We start from the raw sequence: 21,597 nt of genomic DNA, 5'->3' as shown, positions 1-21,597 counted from the left end.
CTGCTGCGTCAGTAAGGAAGGTAGAGGAGCTAAGCCCGGGCTTAAAATAAAAGACTCTTTGCTTTTGCATCGGACTGGCTGGCTCCCTGGTGGCTTCTTGGGGATCTTGAAATCTGGGCATAACATTATTTACAAACACGTATGGCTTTAATGCAAAAACTTGATTAAGAATCATTTTCTTAGAACTGTGATGCTTCCCGCTATCTAAATTATATTCTACGATTTAAGTCTGAAATGCCTTTGGCTGTTTTTCTTCCCTTTAGCTATAGGATTTATTACTTTTAAATGCAAATAACTTGGGATGGATAAGGCTTTAAACTGTTATCAGCCAGTAACGGTGTTGTTCCCTCTGCTTGGATTAAATGATGCCTCTATTCTGTCAGCTACTGTTCCCTCTGTGAATCGTTTCCTCAGCCTCTTCTCTTTTCCTCAGACACAATTCCTTTCTCTCTCCTCCCCTCCCACAACCTCTCAGCTTGTATTTCAGTTACCGCTTATCACATCATGTCCGCCTGACTTTACTGTCTTAAGGGCAGGTTTCCTGTTTTGTGCTTGGAACTTGACGTAGAGATGGAGACCCACAAAAATCTATGTAGAATGATTAAGCAACCAACTTAATTAGAGAAGCAGTTTACAGCCCGGCTTACATGAAAGCTACAATCGTCATTTTTGATTCATGAGGAAAGAACATGTGAGTGGAGGCAGGGTCGAGCTGGGTGGGTCAGGGCTGGAGATGATTCCAAGGACGAGGGGGTGGAAAAATTTAGGTCTGCTTTGCCCTCCTGCCTACAGCTGACCTTAGCAATCACCATTTTATTTTCAAATTGATACATATTATATATTTTTGTTACATAAGAGAAACTCTGACAAAAAGCACAGAAGGAAATAGAATCATTTATAGTTGTTTATTCTAACTAATTGTACCATTCATTAAAATTAGATAATGGTTTAAAATTATAATTTACAGCTCTTCCTTCATAACAGCGATTTTCCTTCAGAAATTATTTCTTGGTTAAGACTTTGTAATCATATTTGTATATATTTTAATAATAATAATATTAAAACCCTTCCCTATCTAGGTTATCCTTCATGGCTAAATGAAATACATTTCTATTACTGATTCCTATTTCCTTTTTCTATGTTATAGAGATATTTAATGTACAGATTAAAATACTATGGGGTTTTAGTGTCTTTTTCTTCTTGTAAAAATAGTTGATTTTGGCATTTCAGAGGGAAAAAAATGCCAGTGTATCACACTGAGTACTTGTGGCCTTGAACAGCTATACTCTTCCAGAGACCTGGCTTGTTTTTGAGCCAAAGTAATATTTTAAGGGCTGCTTGCACAGTGTTTTGTAGAATCAGATGAGGAATGGATGTCTTTCTATAGCAAGGACATCAAGGAACTTTTCAAATCCCAACATACTACTAAAATTAGAGTCTTCATAATAAAGGTATATCTCAAGATATTTTCATGAACAGTTCAAAAGAAATGAAGGGAGGGTACATCTAATATAGCAGAGCTGAATAGCATGAGGATGTTTGGCTTCCTGTCCTATGAAACCTGCCTCAGGTTGTGGATTTCCAGCTGGGAACTGGAATCACACTACACGAGTGCTCTGACCTTACTCTTAGTCCAAGGGTCTAAGAGTGCATCTTGGTCCAAGAGGATGTAGATTAACTGTCTGTGTTCCCCCAAATTTAATATGTGGCAGCCTAATCCCCAGTGTGAAAATTTAGAAGGTGGGGCCTTTGGGAGGTGATTTGGTCATGAGGGTGGAGGTCTTATAAATGGGATTAGTGCCCTTATCAAAAAGCCCCGGAGAGCTCCCTCTCCCCTTCTGCAATCTGAGGTTATAGCAAAAATAGGAACCTGGAAGCTGGCTCTCATCAGACATCAAATCTGCCAGTGCCTTGAAGTTGAATTTCCAGCACTCAAAACCGTGAGAAATAAATGTCCATTTTTTATAAGTCATCCAGGCTGTGGTATTCTGTGATAGCAGCCCAGATGGACTAAGACACAAGACCTCTTAAAGGCCCTCGGGCATACCTAATTTGGTGCTAATCTTCCAAAGACATTTTAATGAGAACAGTAGTAATAGTAGTTCCATCTGTTGTACACAATGTATAGAAAGCCCATCGTATATAATAAAGATGTAATATGCAAATGGTCGTTACACCAGTAAAGTGTAATGACAGGATCACAGATCAGCACGAGGGTGGGGCAGCAAGCTACAAGCGCGTGGGGGAGAGCTACAGGAGGGGGCAGGGCAGCAAGCTATGAGGGCTGGCAGGGGAGAGGGGGGGTGGGGGGAGCTACAGGAGGACGAGGCAGTGGGCAGAGAGCTACTGGAGGGCAGCAGCGAGCTATGGTGAGCTATTGGCACATGGATTTGTGTGCAGGGCTACTAGTATATTTTAAAGGTAATCCTTAAACAGCCTTACACTGCATGTGGGTCCTTCCCATTTTACAAATGAAGAAACAGTAACTTGCACAATTTAAATGATGTAGCCTAGGTCTCATAGATAATACAGATTTGAACGTAAGTGATTTTGGTTCTATATGCATTATTCAGTCAAAAAAAAAATCTCAAAAAAAAAGTAGCTGTGGAGAATCTTAAAAACCTGGAAAGCTCTTGAGGCCTCAGCAATGAATGATATACTATCAGAATCCCAAAGATAATTTTACAATTATTAAGAAGCCACGAATCTTCCAAGGCTGCCAATATTCTTCATGAGGAAGGAGAGCTAAGCAGCTGCATCAACAGAGGTCCTCCGTGAAGTGAATTACATTCTAATGTAAGAACTACTGAGGTTAGGCTGTTACAGATGCAATCATATGCTCCTTGAGGTTAAAACATAGTAGAGGCAGATTTTAGAATCAGAATTTCTGATTCCATTCCACAAACCACTGGCATTTGAACTGAACAATGGCTCTCACACCTCCATCCTTAAGCAAACTCTCCCCCCTCCCCAATGCCCAGTGAGTCCAGAATCAAAGCAGCTAAGATCCATTGATATGTTGGTATGGCTGCAACATTAAAGTGAGAGGGAATAAGTCCTTCAAGTCCTAAGTCTGAAAAAACATACTAGTAGTCAGTGGTCTGTTAGTATATCTTCTCTTTATGCATCATTGGGTATTACTTTTATTGCTTTTATTCCCAACTATCAGATGCATCATAGGTACTCAATTAATATTTGTTGGTACAGCTCAAACATTTTGATACCTACCTGGTACAATGCCCTGTGATAGACCCTGAAAAAATAAGGTCACTCTCTACCTTCAAGGAACATTCCCTCTAATAGAGGCAGTGAGACATGTACATAGGTTTTTGTAGATTAAAAAAGACTTAAAAAGAAAGGTGATAAAGTGTTCATAATGGTGGTATTTTGAGTGATGGAAACTATGGGTGTTTTTTATTCCCCTTTTAACTTTTATATATATTTTCAAAATTATATGGTATATGTGTAAATTCTTTTCTTTGAAAATAATATTGATAATAAAAAACACACACCAAAAAAAAAACAGCAATCTGAGTGCCTGATGAAGAGAAAGAATATATGTGATTGAGGAGCTGAAGACAAGAAGGATCTTTGACATGAATATGTCTTTGACAAATAGAGAAGTGCTTCGATTCTTGATTCTCTTTATGTCAACTAGAGGCCCAGTACACGAAATCGTGCAAAAGTAGGGTCCCTAGGCCTAGCCTGGCCTCCGTCGCATGGCCTCTGTCGCCCTGTGACACTATATGAAGCGCACCGCCCTGGGACGCTCTGTGATGCTCCTGGCTGCTGCCCTTCGACTGCTATGTGAGGCTCCCCCTGCCCCACCACTGTTTCACGAGGCTCCCCCAGCCCTGCGACTGCTCCTCAAAACACCTGCCACTGCTCAACAGTCCCCAGTCCCACCCTGCTTCCACCCTCCTCCCCCCCATGGCGAGTGGCTTGGGGGGCGGCTGGGGTAGGGACCCAGAGGTGCTCCATGCACCTCCTGATGACTCGTTGTTTGGTTGTTACAGCGTTACGACCACTAGGTTTTTATTATATAGATTAAGTGCCAGGGCTTAAAGATGGATAATCATGAGTCAATTGGGCTACCAGGGAATAATGCTGTTTCTCTGGACTGAAGAAGTTGTACTGGGAGAAGGGAGATTGAAGCTAGACTGTTAGGTTAGGATCAGAACATGGAAGGCTCTCAGTATCAGAGTGAGGTGTTTGGACATAATTCCATAGAAAATTGGAAGTCATTCACGAATTTTCAGCCGGAAAATGATTTATCACAGCTTTACTTTAGCTGGCAACCATGTGCGGAACAGATTGAAGGTAGTGGAGACAGGAGGTAGGGAGACCAATCAGGAAGTGATGAGCAGGGCCCAGCCAAAAAGCAATGATTACTTGATTATCTATTCATGTATCTCTATTTTTCAGAGGTGGCTCCATGCGTTTTCAATCTCTCTCTTTTCTAAAATTTATTTTTGCCTGTCCAGTTTTGATTTTCAATTGCAAAAAAGAGACCAGTCACTTTGTAGCTCAATTTTCTCACAGGTAAGAAGGAAGCGATGTTGAACAGAGGTCAGCCTTAATCTGTTACATTCCCACCGATAAAGGGAACATTAAGGACGGTTATTTTCAAGGCTAAATGAGTCCTGTCTTTATGATTGATTGTTTGATTTTTTTTTTTTTTAATCCTCACTGGAGGATACCTTTTCCATTGAATTTTAGAAAGAGTGAAAGGGAGGGAGGGAGGGAGCTGGAGGAGAGAGAGCAAGAGACATCAAATGATTGCCTTCTACACACCCTACCCGGGCCGGGATTGAACCTGCAACCGAGGTACATGCCCTTGACCTGGAATCAAACCCATAGCCCCTCGGTCCACAGGCCGATGCTCTAACCACTGAGTAAAACCTGCCAAGGTATGATTGATTTCTAATTCCTTTTGTCACCTTAGAAGAAAGACTGGCATTTCCTCAAAGTTCCAGGGATCTTCAACTTGCCACTCAGGAAAGCTGATTATTAGAGAGGTGGAACAGGTCAATTAGCTCCTCTTAGAACCATAAGTAGGTGGGATTAAGTTCTCAAAACCTTTACCAAGGATGACTGATTGAAAATTAAAGGCATAACCATCACAATGGGCTTGGATGTCATGGGCACAGGAACCTTTTTTTGCTTACTTAGAAGAGGAAACCCTTTCTTCCATATTTCTACTTCAGCCCACAGATATGGAGACATCAACATCTTTGATCTCTTTCATTATGGATTTCTGCCCTTCATTATTTCTTCCATCCTCCCTCCCTTCCTCTATCCCCACCCCATTCCTGCATTTCACTCTTGAACTGCCTGCTTCTGCCTCCAGTCATTGGGAAGGGTGTCCACTCTCCTCCAATTCCCTGGTCCATCTGGTAAGATTAGCCGGGTTGGGAGTTGGCTGCCCTCAGACTGTGATCTTTCATGCAGTGAGAGGGGTGGGTAAGTGCATCCCAAGTCTGTTTTATAGGCTCCAGACCCCTCCTTTGGTCTGAAACTGCATCACCATAATAATACACCCCATTGGGTTCTGGATCCCAGCCAAAATCTTATTACTCTAGATTTACAAGAGAGTCCTGAGCTTTGGCATTTCTTCAATCCCCATTAATAAAGCTGCTATTCTGATGATATTCTGGCTTTTTGTATCTCTTTTCTAATGGCAAAAATAAAACAGTATTCAGTACCCCTTAATCAGCGACACTTTGAATTAAGTCACCAGGATATGAAATGTTTTGACTTTGTGCCTTTATTTAGGCAACACCCTCTCCCCAGGGTGCTCTTTCCTCTCTGACTCAGTCCAATAAAGGGTGATCAAATATGTCACCCTGACTAGGCCACTTTAGAATGGGGTTATTTTAAGCGGAAGGCAGTTAAGAAGCAGACATGGAAAAAGCTCTCTGCCCTCCCATTAACCATCCAGGAGAACGTACGTTTGTAAAGGTTTCCTCCCTTCCTTCTCTACCAGGAAGGACAGGAGCTAATCGCCAGACAACTCCAGACCCTTCTCAGCCTAGAGGGGCCATAGGAATACGTATAACAAACCTCACTAACTAACCTTTGGCTTTTGTTTGTTTCTTCATATATTCATCGAATTACATATTTTCCACAATTTGCTAGCCTAGAAACTCAAAGTCCGTTTCCCTTGTCTTGTCATTTCTCTAAACATTTTTATTCTCTGTTAGATGTTATATAAGCCTAACTTCTAACCACCGTTTTGAGTTACTCAGCACTGAGTGCTCCCGTGTGTGTGATGACATCTACTAAGAATCTTCTGTTTGGCCCTGGCCAGTGTTGCTCAAATGGGTGGGCATCGTCCCATGCACAGGGAGGTTGCTGGTTTGATTCTCAGTCAGGGCACATGCCTGGGATGCTTGCTCATCCCTTGTAGGGGGCTTGCAGGAGGCAACCCATCAATGTTCAGCTCTCACATCCATTTTTCTCTCTCTCTCCCTTCCTCTCTCTCTAAAAATCAATTTTTTAAAAAGGAACTTCTGTTTGTTTTCTCTTGTTAACCTGTCTTTGGTCAGTCTAATTTGCAGGGTTTCAGACAGAGAGAACCTAAGAGGGTAGAGGAAAAAAGTCTTTTGCTTCCCTTACACCAGCAATCGCCACCTTTGTGAGGTTAAGTAAATCTCTTCCTTGTGTGCCCAGAATATTACATTCACATTTTATCCCTGCCATTCACAGCATTTTATAATTGTTTCTCCTTCACAGGACTATTACATTCTTCTTATTATTACCCACAGTACATTCTCTGAAATGCCTGTTGAATTTGTAAGTGAACATTAGGTGGAGGTGTTTTTTGTTTTGTTTGTTTTACTGAGGTTCACTTCAAAGCTTTTAAAGAAAGAAATACTGCTTTTTCAGGCATATCTTTAATATGCAAGCCATTTTCTAATATGGTCGAATAGCTTTCTTCTGTCTTCTTTTTCTTTCTTTCTCATTTTCTTGACCTACCAAAATATTAGTACAGCAAAGAGCACAGTAATAGAAAGTTATATGTACATGAAGAGGCACAGTCATTTAAAATCACTACATATTTCTGGTTTTCAAGAATAAAGGTGTACTTGTAGCGTGCTTGTGTAATTAAATTCCAGATAAACAAGGACACTGCATTGTCCAGGTGTCATCACACAGCCTCCCTCGAAAAGTTGCACATGTTGCTTCACACATGGGGAGTCATCTGCTCATGTGGCCAGCACATGGGGTTTACGAGGAAAATTAATTGCAGTAGTAAAGTATTATTTCAAAAACACGCTTGTGTTGGAAAGGACTGGTCAACATGGCAGAAAACATGCCAAATGTCAGATGGCACGCAGCGGCAATATGTGTGGGGCTCTTAACCACATCTGAGAGGACTCATAGGATATCATAAATGAGATTCCGAGGGCTCCCTGAAATTGTATGCAAAATTTCAGATATCTTATTTTTCTTTGAAGCTGATCCACAGCTTTATATCTCATGGATAACATGTATTTGTGAGCTCTGTGACCACAGACAAGCTTATAACCTCTCTGGGTTCACTGTTTAATTTGTAAAGTCACCTAATCTGTGTTCATTGCCTCACTTGTAAAATAAGAGCGTTGGCCTAGACCAGTGATGGTGAGCCTTTTGAGCTCGGCGTGTCAGCATTTTGAAAAACCCTAACTTAACTCTGGTGCCGTGTCACATATAGAAATTTTTTGATATTTGCAACCATAGTAAAACAAAGACTTATATTTTTTATATATATTTTAAATATTTAAATGCCATTTAACAAAGAAAAATCAACCAAAAAAATGAGTTTGTGTGTCACCTCTGACACGCATGTCATAGGTTTGCCATCACTGGCCTAGACACTAGATCTCTAAGATGCTGAAGCTCTAAATTCTATATATTTTTAAAATCAGTCTACTTACAATGCACAATTCAGTAGCAGCAGATTATTTATGATATGCTAGGCACTGCATTAAACACTTCACATATTTTGCCTCATGTATTTAATCTTCACAAAACCCAAAGGGTTAGATGCTATATTTTTTTATTATTTTTATTTTATAATATATTTATCATTATCATCATCACCACCATCATTAGGACTATGCCTGCCAAGTTTTAAGTTCTATAATGGCAGGAACCTTGGCTGTTTTGTTCCCTACTCTATATCTGATATGTATCATAGTGCGTGGAACATAATAGGTGCTCAATAAAATGTCTGTTGACTAATGCACTGAAACAAATGCATAACTAGCAGCAATGCCCTGAATGGGACTGGGCCAAATAATATTATCATAGGATTTCATTCCACCTCACTTTCTTGTCTCCTCCTTCTCCCTTAATCCTTCTTCTGCTCCCTATTGCAAGAGCCCACTTCCTCTTCATCCTGCCTACCCATTACCATTTGCTTCTAGACGTACCTATATATACACTTTGTTAAATTATCCTTTGCTCCAGGACTATATTAAATTTCCCTATGCCTATCTCATGAACTCTATTAAAGTTCTCATTATGTATTCAGGTTTTAGGAAAGCAATCTGATTAAATAACTGATACATTAAACTTACCCAATGAGACCCCCCAATCCATTAAAATGATCTCTGTCATTGATTAAATTTTAGAACACTTATAAAATTTTAAATAAGACCACTTATCTACCCTTGCCTATAAAATGCAGCAACAATGAGACATTGCCTGCTTCAACCAACACCCTGAAGCTTTGGCGGCCTAGTGCAACAACATTTAGTTAGGAATGTTTGAGCATGCATTTGCCTCTCTTGCTCTGCTCTCCTCCTGTCTGACCCTGGTTTTCTTTCTGCCTTAGATTTCATTTGATATCTTACTAATACTCTCTTAGTATCTGGCCTTAGCTGACCCTCTGGTTTTCGCTACCTAAAAAAGTTTGTCAGGTCTCAGTACTGAAGGACTTGAGAGATACTCAGAATAGGGATGGGCTGAGAGAAGCATAAGAAATCTCCTTTCTCACTGTTGACTGAGACAGTGGTTAGGGACTGCTCTACCTTCCTCTCTTATGTTTGCTTTCTTCCAGCAGCCTAAGTCCTAAGAAATCAAAATACTTATTACTTTCAAAGGAAAGAGATTTCTTTTCTATCCCAGGGTCTTAGCATTTGCTGTGCTTCTGCTTAAAGCACTCTTCTCGCATAGCTTCTCATGGGTGCCTCCTCCTAACCCTTCAGGTCTCAACTCAAAGGCTACATGCACAGGTCTTCCTTGACTCTCTAGCTTGGACTGAGCCCCTTCCCAGTCATTCTCCATCACACTGCTCTCTTTTACCTTATTTCTGGCCTTTATTGAACTTCAAATAATTTGTTTGTATATAAGCACTTACTACCCTAGAGGGTGTCCCCAAAAAAATATATACCCACTTTGAATAATTATAGAAGTGCTTATTAAAATACATTTCACATTCAAAATGTAATAGAATCAGCTGTTAAAATGTGCATACATTTTTGGGGGACACCCTTCATTTACTTACATGTCTGTTGTCTGTTTCCTCCCACATGCAAGATCCTGAGGGCAGAAACTCTGTATCTCCAGGGTTGTGGCAGGTCTGCCTCACAGTAGGCACTTAAACAACAATATTGCAGCCCTTAAAGCTCCCAATCTCCCAATAATTGTGAAAGGAATGAACTGAGGTAAACAGATTCTGCTGCGAGGATCCCCAATTTGACTCTCCTTAGCTCTATTACAGTCCTGGCTGAAGTGACTGCAACACCAGTGGGTGCTCCGTACACTCAGCTAAGTTTTCCTGACTATGCAATTAAAGACGGAATCCTTCCACATTTTATAGAGAAAAGAGGATGGGGTCCTCCTTCATTCTCTAGCTGTCTTTCAAAACTCAAGGTAGGCAAATGAGGATGACTTGCCCACCATGATTTTGTTACATCAACTGCTAAGTTTTAGGGAAACACAGACTCTTCAAAGGACATGGCCGGCCAGTAGCTCAATTGGTTAGAGCGCCGTCCCAATATGCCAAGGTTATGGGTTTGACCTCTGGTCAGGGAACATACAAGAAGCAACCAATGAATGCATAAATAAGTGGAACAACAAATTGATGTTCCCCTCTCTCTCTTTCAAATCAGTAATAATAATAAAAAAGAATCTGTAAAAGTTGTTATAATTGATATATGATCTTATTCAACTCCTTGGTTCTAGTCCCTCTTTTTCTTCTTTTCTTCTCCATCTTCTTCTATTTTACATGATCGTTTATAATGCAAAACCATGATTCATGTAGAATTTTAATCTCAGTGGAAATCTAACTGCACCACCTGAAGTAAATTCAAACTGCATAGATACATAGTTAAGTAACTGGCCTGATAAAACCGTGTTTTTGTAAAAAATAAACTAGCTTGTTAATACAGAAGGAAAGTTTCTGAATAACTTTCAAATACCTTGCTTTTTTACTTTTGAATTTTGAAAATGTACCTTCTATTAAACATATACAACTTTTTGTGTTTGCTACAATGTACAATAAAATGTTTCTAAGTTGGATGGAGGAAGTGAATCATGGTCAGAGGTGTCTGTACATGTGCACAAGTACACACTAACCACTGGGCTTTGTGTATAGGTCCAGCAAGTTCATTGGTTGCCTGATACATTCATGACAATAGCAATGATAATGATAACAATAAGAGCAGCAGGTATTTGAGTAATTAATAACTTATCTAGGCATAGTGCCTTAAAAGTTATGTAATTTAATCATCACATCTACTTAATCTTAGGTAATATAATCACCATTTTACAGATGAAAAATTGAGCCCTCAGCCGAAGAGCAGCAGAACTGAAATTCATACTTATGCTGCTCATTTCTTGCATAACATCCTTTGGAGCCTTGTAATTGGACATCTTCCCAATAATCTACTTAATGGCCTCCATAAAAATATCAATTCATTCATAACCCAAAAAAACAGATTTGAGGTGGGAGAGCCTAATTTACTTAGATAATCACATCTTGCTAATAAGTGTTTGATAACATTAGCTTAATTATGGCCTCTGAAAATGTGTATTCTCTTCAATGGAGCAAAATCACAAAAGAAGACTAAACAGGTGAGCAAGAAAATGAAATTAGGCAATCCTTATTATAAATCATATATTCTCGGAAAAGAGTCAATTCAACAAATGCACTATCTAGCCATAGATAAACAAGGCAATCTGTAAAATAACCACAGGAATAAGATACTTGTCCTACCCTCAAATAATTCATTACCAATTACCTGGAAGAAAGATATATACACCATTTGTGATGATAGAGGTAGGATCATTATCACTATTATTTACTGATCAAATTTATTATATCCTAGGTGCTGTGCTAAATTTTTGTGATCATTTTAAAAATCTCACACCAACTCCAATTATTATCCCCATTTTATAAATATAAAAGCAAAGGGTAAGAGATGTGTTTAATATCACACCATTAATCCCAAGGGAAACCCTATTCAGTCCAAAATGAGCTTTACAGCACAGCTCTGGTCCTATGTGGCTGTGGTACCTGCCTTGCCCCAGGAGAGACTGTGATAGGCGCTGTAAAAATGGTGGAGACTGAATTCTAAGCACATGAAACAAAATCTATATATATAAAAGCCTAAGCAACTGGTCGACCGGTCACTATGATGCACACTGACCACCAGGGGGCAGATGCTCAATGCAGGAGCTGCCCCCTGGTGGTCAGTGCGCTCCCACAGTGGGAGTGCTGCTCAGCCAGAAGCCGGGCTCCTAGCTGGTGAGCGCAGCTGCGGCTGTGCTGCTGAGCAGTGGGACTGTGGCAGTAGGTGCAGCAGGGCTGGGATGAGCAGGAGCAGTGCAGTGCCCAGCCAGGGCTTGGGCTCCTCCCAGGCTGCCTGCCACTTTGCACACTACTACATCCCTCAGCAGAAACCGGCAGTCCGACATCCCCCGAGGGGTCCTGGATTGCGACAGGGTGCAGGCCAGGCTGAGGGACCCCACTAGTCCACGGATCCGTGTACCAGGTCTCTAGTTGTAATACAAGAATCATTCTCAACCAAAAATAAGTGATTTTGATATTATCTATGTCTTCCTAGACTGAAAACTTGATGAAAAATTGACTAAAAACTGGACTTGGTATTCCAAAAACTTTATAAACATGGACCATGGAGATGTGACTTTTGTGTAAGAGGCCCTTGTGTCCCTGAACGCCTATAACCTGCAGTGTCAGAAGTCCTTGCCCACGGAGAGTCACTGAGGCAAGGAAGAGGCAAGAGTTTCCAATGGAGCTGATCTTGCCTGATCCAAATAGCCACTTGCCATTTTTCAAGAGCACTTGGCTTCTGAAAAGCTATTCTAAGGTTCAATTTCCCTAGCACCTACCACGCCTTAAGCCTGCAGTTGCATAACAGCTGCCTCTAACCCCTAGACTTCTAGAGGTTTTATGGACCTTCAATACATCTACAAGTCATTATTTACAGACTTAAAGAAGACCTGCCATTTTTAATCCCTCTCTGTACTGTCAATTTACACTTGGCCCATTTTGAGTTTTAAGGCCAGACTATACATTTGAGTTAATAAACTCTGCTTTATTGTCTCTCCAAGAAAATTTAAACATGAACAAAATGATCTTCCCAATACATTGGCCAAGCCATAATTGACCTTCTGTCCTTGCAGAGCAAGACTCAAATGAGTTTAATAAAAAAAAAAAAATCACATAGATCTGGAGTCTATACACACCTGAAGATTAAGCTCATTCTACCTCTTGGAATTCAGCCACTAAAGCGCGTGGACTCTAACTGATCATGTTTTGTGCCAGAAGCCTATCAGGAGTGGAAAGAGAGCCTGAGCTTATTCTCAATCAGTGCAGACCAAGTGTCCAGTAGAGAAATGCACAAAAATTTTATATTATCAACATTTCTAAAAAACATAATTGAATGTAGCTACTGGTGGAGGTGAATGAGTGAGTGAGTGGAGTGATGCCGAATAGTTTTCATTCAAACCACAGAGACTGCACAAAATTCCACTGCACACTGGCTAGGAGATGAGTGATGAGCCTCCACCACACTGCAAAACTCCTCAAACAGGAGTACTCACCCTTCCCTAAAGTCATGCTTGTACTTCCTTTTCTATAAGAAGATATTACTTATAGATATTTCTATAAGAAGATATTACTTAGTGGTGGGGTGTTTCTAACTGATTTATGGACCATTCAACTTAGTCACAACCAAAGCTTCATAAAAAAGTATACTCACACTAATAGTGCTTGAAAAAAAGGGGGTTGGGGAGGCCCTTCATTAAGCCTATCCATCACATGCCAAGCCTGTTTTTTTCCATGAACAATTGAGAACACATGCATCAATGAACACCTTAAAAGGCAAAGAGATGTAGAGACCAAAGGCTCACCCTTCAATTTTAATGCTGAGCAGCATTGCCTGAGTTTGCAATAATGTAAATCATGCTTGATGGATTATTTTCAAATTAAAACTGAAACAGTGTTACCACATGCTATTTCCTTCATTTACAATGTTCTGATGTAGAATTCATTTAGTATTCAATGATTCCCAATAATGCAAAACAAAAAAACCCTTTAGTTTACAAAAAGCAAGATTTGTTTCTATTCTAAATTTAACTCATAAGAGGAAAACCCCTACAAATTCATTCAATATATAGTACTGTGGTCTATTTTGCCATCTGCATTTTGAAAGGGGATAGAAACAAACTGAATGAGAGTGAAAAATGTTGCTGAGAGAACAAAAGACAATATACTATGCACAGTTAAAGGACTCGGGAATATTTAAGATAATATATAGGCAAAATTATTCTGCTGTCTCCTGGGCTTGACCTATCACATCCAGTACTTCTGTCTTAATAGGCATCATTCTCAGTTGTTACCCCCCTTTTTTAAAAAAAATCTTCACCCAAGGATATGCTTATTGATTTTAGAGGGAGAGAAAGGGAGATAGAGAGAAACATTGACGTGAAAGAGAAACATGTGCCCCGACTGGGGATCAAAACTACAACCCTTCCATGTAAGGGATGACACTCCAACCAACTGAGCCATACTGACCAGGGCTGTTAATTGTTATATTTATCAAACTGTAAGTTCCGAGAGGTCAATAACCTGTCTGTCCTGCTTACCTTTGTATCTACTTACTATACCTATGAGAGTGTCTAACAACAAGCACGAACTTTATATTGTTTTATGAATGACTGATTAACTGAAGAAGTGGCTGTGACTGTGTGTGGCCCAACAAGTAGAATTAACTACAATGTCAATTTTGGTTTGATAAAACATTAAACATTTTCCAACAGTCAGAAACCACTTAAAGCTGGAAGTGACTACTGCGGTGTTTTAGTAGAGGAGATACCACAAATGAGCATGGGTGTAGTAGACAAGAATCCAACTAGTGGGTCCTGAATACACCTCACGATCTTTAAGATGCTTGCTACCTCTGAGGGTGTATGATTATAACACAGACCCTTCCCAGATTTGAGTGATAATTTACACTAAAGTCATTAGGACCCTTTTATGTGATCAGAAATACATAGACAACTTTCAAATCAAAGAGGCTCAACTCTCACCTTCTATCTGGCTATACATTTACCTTGTGTCAATTGAATCAAAGGTAATATAGTATCTGCTTTACTAGAAACCATTTTACTTTTTCTATTCACTATATTATCTTTTTTTTTTTTTTTTTTTTTTCAAAATGTCTGGGCCCAAGAGTTGACTTAATAGATCCAAAATGGTATTCCTTTCTAAAAACGGCTTTACCATTTTGGCTATCGGTAGGAACAAAGTATACCAAAGGGAATTGATAAAATTCCTTCACCCTCACAGCACTGTGTTTAATCATAGAAAAGGATATCTATACTTCATGAAACCAGTGTTTTCTTTTCATCACAGCATGGCTAAGCTACTTACCACAACAGAATAATAAATCTTGAATCCAGGTTTAGCCACAAAGTAGTCATCAGACTTAAACGTTATTTTAATTTGGTTTGTTCTTGATGTTATCCTTGGAGGAACTTCCTTGTGTCCACACCATCGTCCTCTAATAATGGTACTGGTTTCAGATACATCTTCAACTTCCACAAAATCATATCTAGTATCAATTTCACAAAAAGAAACAAATTTTTATTAAAGTAGACTTTTGAAATTCATACTTTCACTTATAAGTTAAAACAAACATATGTGATTTCTTATTACCTACTAGATGGAATAAAAATTATAACCTACAGATATGTTAAAATCAAAGCTACTTTTTAGATTAAGTTTTCTAAATACAAACTTCCACAATCTGTTCTGAGAGAACCTTTATACACATTTAGCCATGACTGTTCTCAAATCATTAATAATCAAAACAGGCTATATTCTTAGCATCTGGATTATAAGGTTTTCCTGGAAAAACTAATAACTATAATCTATCATTATATTTGAGAAGATGCTGTCCTAATTATATGGTCAAATATTTGCTATATAAAGATTTGCAGGCAAATCCCACTTTGAATTAATTAACCATAGTACTTTCTTTAAAAAGGAACTAATCTGTAGCTGTATAGCATACAGACCAGCATTTTCTATGCACAACATAAATCACTAATTTCTCTTTTTGGACACTGTCTTTTGAAAGGATAATATAATAAAATATGACTTTTATCATAATGGAAAGCATATGACTTGGGTAAGGATGTGTGCTAATCAATACTGTAAATATCTGGGCTGGTCAAATGAGGATGTGAATGAGCTGAAGACCATAAGTTCCCCTTTGCACTGGTCAGAGAAACATGGGGTGCCAGGATTGAACCTCTTTAGACATTCCATACAACCATTTGATTCTTGAGGTCCCTCCATTCCATCCTACCTTTCCCTCATATAATAGGACATCTTCAGTGACAGAGTTGGCATCTTCTAGGGACCATTTATACTATTTCCAGACACTCAACATCTTGGAACATTGTACTTGATGAGCTGAACTGTTTGCCTTTTGGTTCTGGGCATCGGTGTCTCACTCCTCCCCTCCACCTCTCCCCAAATGACTTCTCAATGCAAATGATTTACATTCACAGTGAACAGTGGCATTGAAGCAGGTGAGTAAGACCTAGGAAAATTCCTGGGCAAATGGAATGGGGAAACTGAGGCAGATAGTTAAATGGCTGGGCAATTTACAGCCAGATAATAAATCAAGAGGTATTATCTTCCCTAACCAAAACCATGCAGGGGGCAGATTCACCGCAGTCCTGGTTCCCCTTGGGTGACATTCTTTGAAGGTGAAACTGACCAGACAATGACCCTAATCCCTCTATGAGCTCATTTTGATGCATCAGCATATCAAAGGACACACCTAGGAGGCAGCTGAATACTCTATTGAGATCCTTCGGAGACCTCCCCTAAAATTCCTGCCTTTAGAAACAAATAAAAACCCTTAAGACAAAGGACACAATGAGCGCTCTCCCTGGAGCACACCCGGCCCCCCACCCCCATTCTTTCCTCAGGCATATATCTTTGCTTTCTTTTTCTAAACTCTAAAGGTTACCAGGAGACTTGCCACAAGGGGAGCAGCAAAAAAGTGGCAGCTTGTCCCCTCCTAACCCCTGAACCTGTCTCCACAGACCCTCCTTTTGCCTGTGTAACTTGTTTCCTGAGCCCATGCAGCCCAGCTGGCTCACTTCTTCTATTTCTCTGACTTTCCTTCTAAAAGGCCAAGGCAGCCATGCCTAGGCTCAGCTCCTCCTCACGTTTCCAAAGGGTCAAGACAGCTCTACCTCAGCTCACTCCTGTTGCTCTGATCTTACCTCTTCTATCTTAAGCCCTTCCTTTATTCACTGTACCCAGTTTAATAAACTTACTCTCAAAATCACCTGGACTCATATCATGAAATCTTTCCTGCATGAAGTCAAGAACCTACACATTCCATACTGTGCCAGGGCACACCCCATCAGTCCTGGTCCCTTTCCTGTGACAGCATGAATCTGTTAAACATTTATATATATATTTGTCACAATTGCCAAAAGGAATCAGCATGAGAAACACCACATCTAAATATAAAGGAAATCTAATATGGCTTTACGGTCCTACCCGTGCACCTCAGTGCTCTTATTGGTTGGGCAGAATAGCCTAAGGAGGAGGCAAATACAACAGCATGCTGACTTAATTTTGTTGGCAGTGATTTATGAGAGCCTATGTCCTTTGCCTCAGTTATGTTATGAGCAGAATAAGAAGGTTTATATGATTTTCCCAGCTGGTTAACTCTAGGGCACTGTGTAAACTAGTTACTTAAATTTTATACGGTGCTTGGAAGGTGAAAAGAACTAGCAAAGAATTATTCCAAGCAATAAAATAATACAGTGTAAACGTCAAGGAGGCTTGGGACTAGAGGGTAGAAAACCAATTGCATTTCATTTTATATAAAATATGTGTAAATCATATTTACTGCTCAAAGCAGGCGTTTACTGGAAACTTTGTTAAGATGGCAATAGGTCGTTCTTGTTTTTTGAGGACACATCAGCAGTGTAACATCTGCTCCGGATCTGATGTCAAGAGAGCACCACCATGTTTCTTAGGGAGCATTGAGGCGAGTCTCTGAACTGTGTCTTTCCCTTCTTCTTGCCCCTGTCCACCTCTGATTCCTCTACTTCTCCATACATTTTGAGGAGCAACTAGATTTGATGGAGGGCCAAAAAGCTAACCATTCTAGCTTTCTCTTCTTCTGTTTTAGAGGCCAGGATGCCAAAAGAGCTCACTCACTACCAGAATCAAAATCCCTGTTCAGTAGTAGAAAACTGGCTTTCTCCTTCCATGTCATCACCTTTAATAATCTTTCAATAGTGCTGTGTGTGTGTGTGTGTGTGTGTGTGTGTGTGTGTTTCTCATAAACTGTTTTTATTTTTCCAGTGCAGAAAATTAGTTCTTTCTTTCAAGGTTGAAAAGAAACAAGATCTGCTCTAGTTTATCCTCCTTGTAAATACTGACTGGCTCTTCTGGCATGTATTTGAATCTGTTTTCGGACATACAGTACCCTCTATGGTCCTAAAAAGTCACAGTCACTGCTATTATTCTTGAAAAACATAGCAACATAATAAAAAACTGTCAGCATAATAAACATGCAACAAAGGACAGCCAAATTTGAGGCTCCCTCTTTTTATTATTCAAAGAAAAATAAACCTGCTGGAAGGATTTAGCAGCTCAGTAGTTCATTGGCAATGCAGAACAAGTGTGCGCAGTTAAGTACAGAAAAGAGAAAAATCCTCCCTGAGTCTTATATATGCTAATTAAGTGAATAAGATGCTGTGGAGCAGACAATTCAGAAAAACAACAGCCAGGGCTTTGTCTGATAAATATTCCAAAAAAGGGAGATTATCAGCCATGGTTTCATCTTCTAATGCTGACTCAGAAACTGCAGGAAACAGACCATCTGAGGAGCACACAGTCCCTGGGGTTGCCACCTCTTCCTTCCTACATACACCTGAGACCTTAAAACTATGATGTCAGGGTAAGGGCCTGACACCGTAGGTCAGTGATGGCGAACCTTCTGAGCTCGGCGTGTCAGCATTTTGAAAAACCCTAACTTAACTCTGGTGCCGTGTCACATATAGAAATGTTTTTGATATTTGCAACCATAGTAAAACAAAGACTTACATTTTTGATATTTATTTTATATATTTAAATGCCATTTTAACAAAGAAAAATCAACCAAAAAAATGAGTTCGCGTGTCACCTCTGACACGCGTGTCATAGGTTCGCCATCACTGCTGTAAGTCCTCACCATCACCCTCTCCCAGTGCTGCGGGAACCGTTACTGTGCAGAGGTTACATAGTCTGATTAGTTCCTGGAGCCAAGTAGGGTACACACTCCTTGAGCCCAAGGCTGACTTGGGCCAGAGCCACAAGCCTTGGCTGCAGGTGATGTAGGGTTATGGGATGCATCCATCTACTCACAGAGGCTGTTGTAGGCTGGCCAAGACTGCGGCCTGCAGACTCCTGCCTTCTCTGGGGGCTGGGGGTCATGCAGCCTGGCTCTGACAGGTGTGAAAGTGAGGCTACTAGCCCCTCCACAGCACCGTCCATGCCCCAGTTTATTTTGTCCTTTAAGACGGACATAAGGCTTTTTGAGAAAGAAGTGGTACATCTTGAGCAGGTCCAAAGAGCCCAAAAGGGGAGTTTAATGTGATGCTTTTTAACTCATCTTTTATTTTTCACCTTGGAAGAGTCCTCTAAACTGGACATTTTTCTCCACTTACCTACAGATATCATTTTCTGCTTCCTCTAACCCAAACTGATTGTCAAAGGCTAGCTGTATCCTTGTCTTCTCCTGGGAATGCAGCCGCCATGTCAGAAGCAGGTTCCTGGGGTAGCTGTTTGGGAAGCGGGGACTCTGCACGTGGCCATTTCCTGTCACCTGGATGGTTTCGTCTCTCCGGTACAAGTCTGTGAGGTGATTGCTCTCTGTTAGTAGTCACAACTTGTAGAAATTAGTATGTTGCTCCAATTACAGGAAAGCAAAAAAAGAACAGTTTAAAAAACATCGCATTTCAAAGCACTTCTTGATTTTGTTTAAAAACATAAGACCAAATGGTAGCCTTCTGGTGAAACAAACAACATATACATTTCTCCTATAACCCCCACTTCCCAAAATTCCTCTCCAATATAGACTTGACGACAAATGCTTTGTATTTGAGGGGCTCTCTTTAACATCATATTTGACAAGGAAAAATTAATGATTATCCCAGAACTCAGGTTCATTTGATTGTAGTTAAAACAAGCAAATAATTTCAACTAGTTCATTCTCCCTCTTTTTTATGTTTTTAATTTAAATTCTTTATTGTTTAATATTACATATGTCTCCTTCCCTCCCCCCCTATTGACCTCTCCCCAGCCACTCCCACCCCTCAGCACCATCCTTCCTCTTTTTAATGTAATACAAATAAAATTATTATTTTTTAAACAGGGGCAGTGTACGGGTATACCTTCATTGACTAGCATAGGAGGTAGACACTCAATAAATAATGCTGTATAAATGAACCCGTGAGTGAAAAACACATTTTAAAGATCTAATGATGTTTAATGACCCTCATTTTACATTCAAATGACATTTTTCCATGGTTTCTCCATCATAAAAATCATATATTTTTTTGTGTTAGTTTTTCATGGCTTAAATAGGTCCAATTCATCTTCTATTTTCTGTGTGTTGTTTGTTTAATAGTATTTTTGTTTGGTCTTTGTCCTGAGTTTCTGAGAGGGAACTTCTAAACCCTTAGAATTTTGCAAGTAATAGAAGTGTTCTTTTTCATGGTACTCCCCTGGGACCACATTATGCTAATGAGTTGATATACTTGGAACCCCTAAGTAGTTTCAGGATGGGTGCTGGCCTCAACAGAAAGACCAACATGAGCTTTGAGCCTGGATATCAGCCTGGAGCGAAGGAGCATTGGGGAGTGAGTTTAATCACATTGCTTGTGATTCAATCAATCCTGCCTACAGAATGAAGCCCCAGAAAGATTCTGGTCCCTGGGGCTTGGGTAAGCATCCTGGTTGGTGATGCACATTGATGTGCTGAGAAGGCGATCTGTCCTGAGGAAACAAAGGCTTCATGCTTGGGACCCTCCCAGACTTGCTTGCCATATGTGCCTCTTTACTTGGCTGGTTCCGATTTGTACATTTTGTAGTAAAATTGTAATTTTAACTACAGTACTTTCTTAAATTCAAAGAGTTGTTCTAGTGTGAATGAAAAAAAAGGGGGGGGTTCTATGGAAAGTGACCTTACAGGGTGACATGATCATAAATTCTTAACTGGGCAGGCCATGGTGGGTAGTCAGGCCCCAGGCATATAACTTTTTAGTAAGAAGTTTATATTTGCCTTAAGCAAGGCCTGTCCATTGTTTCTGCGAATCTAGGTTAACACACTTTTGAAAAAAGCCATAACCAGCTGCAAAAAGCACATAATCCTGTTAACTATTCTGTAATCTGTAATTCACCTCCTCCCCCTTGCTTTCCCCCCCCTCCATAGAGTCTTCCTTAAATTCCTCCCTTAATTTCAAATGCATAAAAGAAGCTGCAAAACTGTTATTCTCTGGAGCATTTGAGAGCTCGCTCCCCAGCATGTGTCTTCAGTTTGGCTCAAATAAACTCTTATAAAAATTCTCCACAGGCTCTAGCAGGTGTGGCTCAGAGAGGTCACAGGTTCTAGATTCCCTGTCAGGGGCACATGCCAGGGTTGTGGGATTGATTCCCAGTAGGGGTGTGTAGGAGGCAGCCCACAGAGATAGATGTTTCTCTCTCCCTCTCCCTTCCTATTTCTCTATTATCAATCAAAACATATTTTTAAGAAGTTATCTACAGGTTTGGACTTCTTACATCACCACTAGCAGATTCTCAAACCTGAGGGACTGTGGGAAAGGCTGAATTTGTAGCCAGCTGGTCGGAAGTGTGGGTAGCCTGGGGACCACCAAACTTGCAGCTGGTGTCTGAAGTGCAGTCTTGCAGGGACTGTGCCCTTAACCTGTGAAACCCGACCTAACTCTAGGTAGCTTGTATCAGAATTACATTGCACGGTGGATCCATTTTTCATTTCTCCCAGTATCCAGAATTCTTTGCGCTTTAGATTTCGGCTTTTTAGGCCCCTCTATAAGCAGACT

General features: G+C 40.2%; 1 protein-coding gene across 2 annotated transcripts in view; it reads right to left on the bottom strand.

Annotated features, from left to right (window-relative positions):
* Positions 1-21,597, bottom strand: part of PDGFD (platelet derived growth factor D) — a 228,063-nt gene that overhangs the window by 61,263 nt on the left and 145,203 nt on the right. The window contains exons 2-3 of one of the 2 annotated variants that reach the window (XM_070426017.1): positions 19,204-19,408; positions 14,888-15,068 (exon numbers count right to left, since the gene is read on the bottom strand). In XM_070426017.1, the coding sequence (XP_070282118.1) occupies positions 14,888-15,068; positions 19,204-19,408 (386 nt within the window). The remainder of the gene's footprint in view (positions 1-14,887; positions 15,069-19,203; positions 19,409-21,597) is intronic. The other variant, XM_070426018.1, reaches the window with a different exon arrangement.

Source organism: Myotis yumanensis, unplaced genomic scaffold (assembly GCF_028538775.1).
Source record: "Myotis yumanensis isolate MYYU_CA2020_CCGP unplaced genomic scaffold, mMyoYum1.0.hap1 SCAF_10, whole genome shotgun sequence".
NCBI classification, from domain to species: Eukaryota; Metazoa; Chordata; class Mammalia; order Chiroptera; family Vespertilionidae; genus Myotis; species Myotis yumanensis.
The sequence above is the reverse complement of the archived record's forward strand: the minus strand, read 5'-3'. Positions and strand labels throughout refer to the sequence as shown.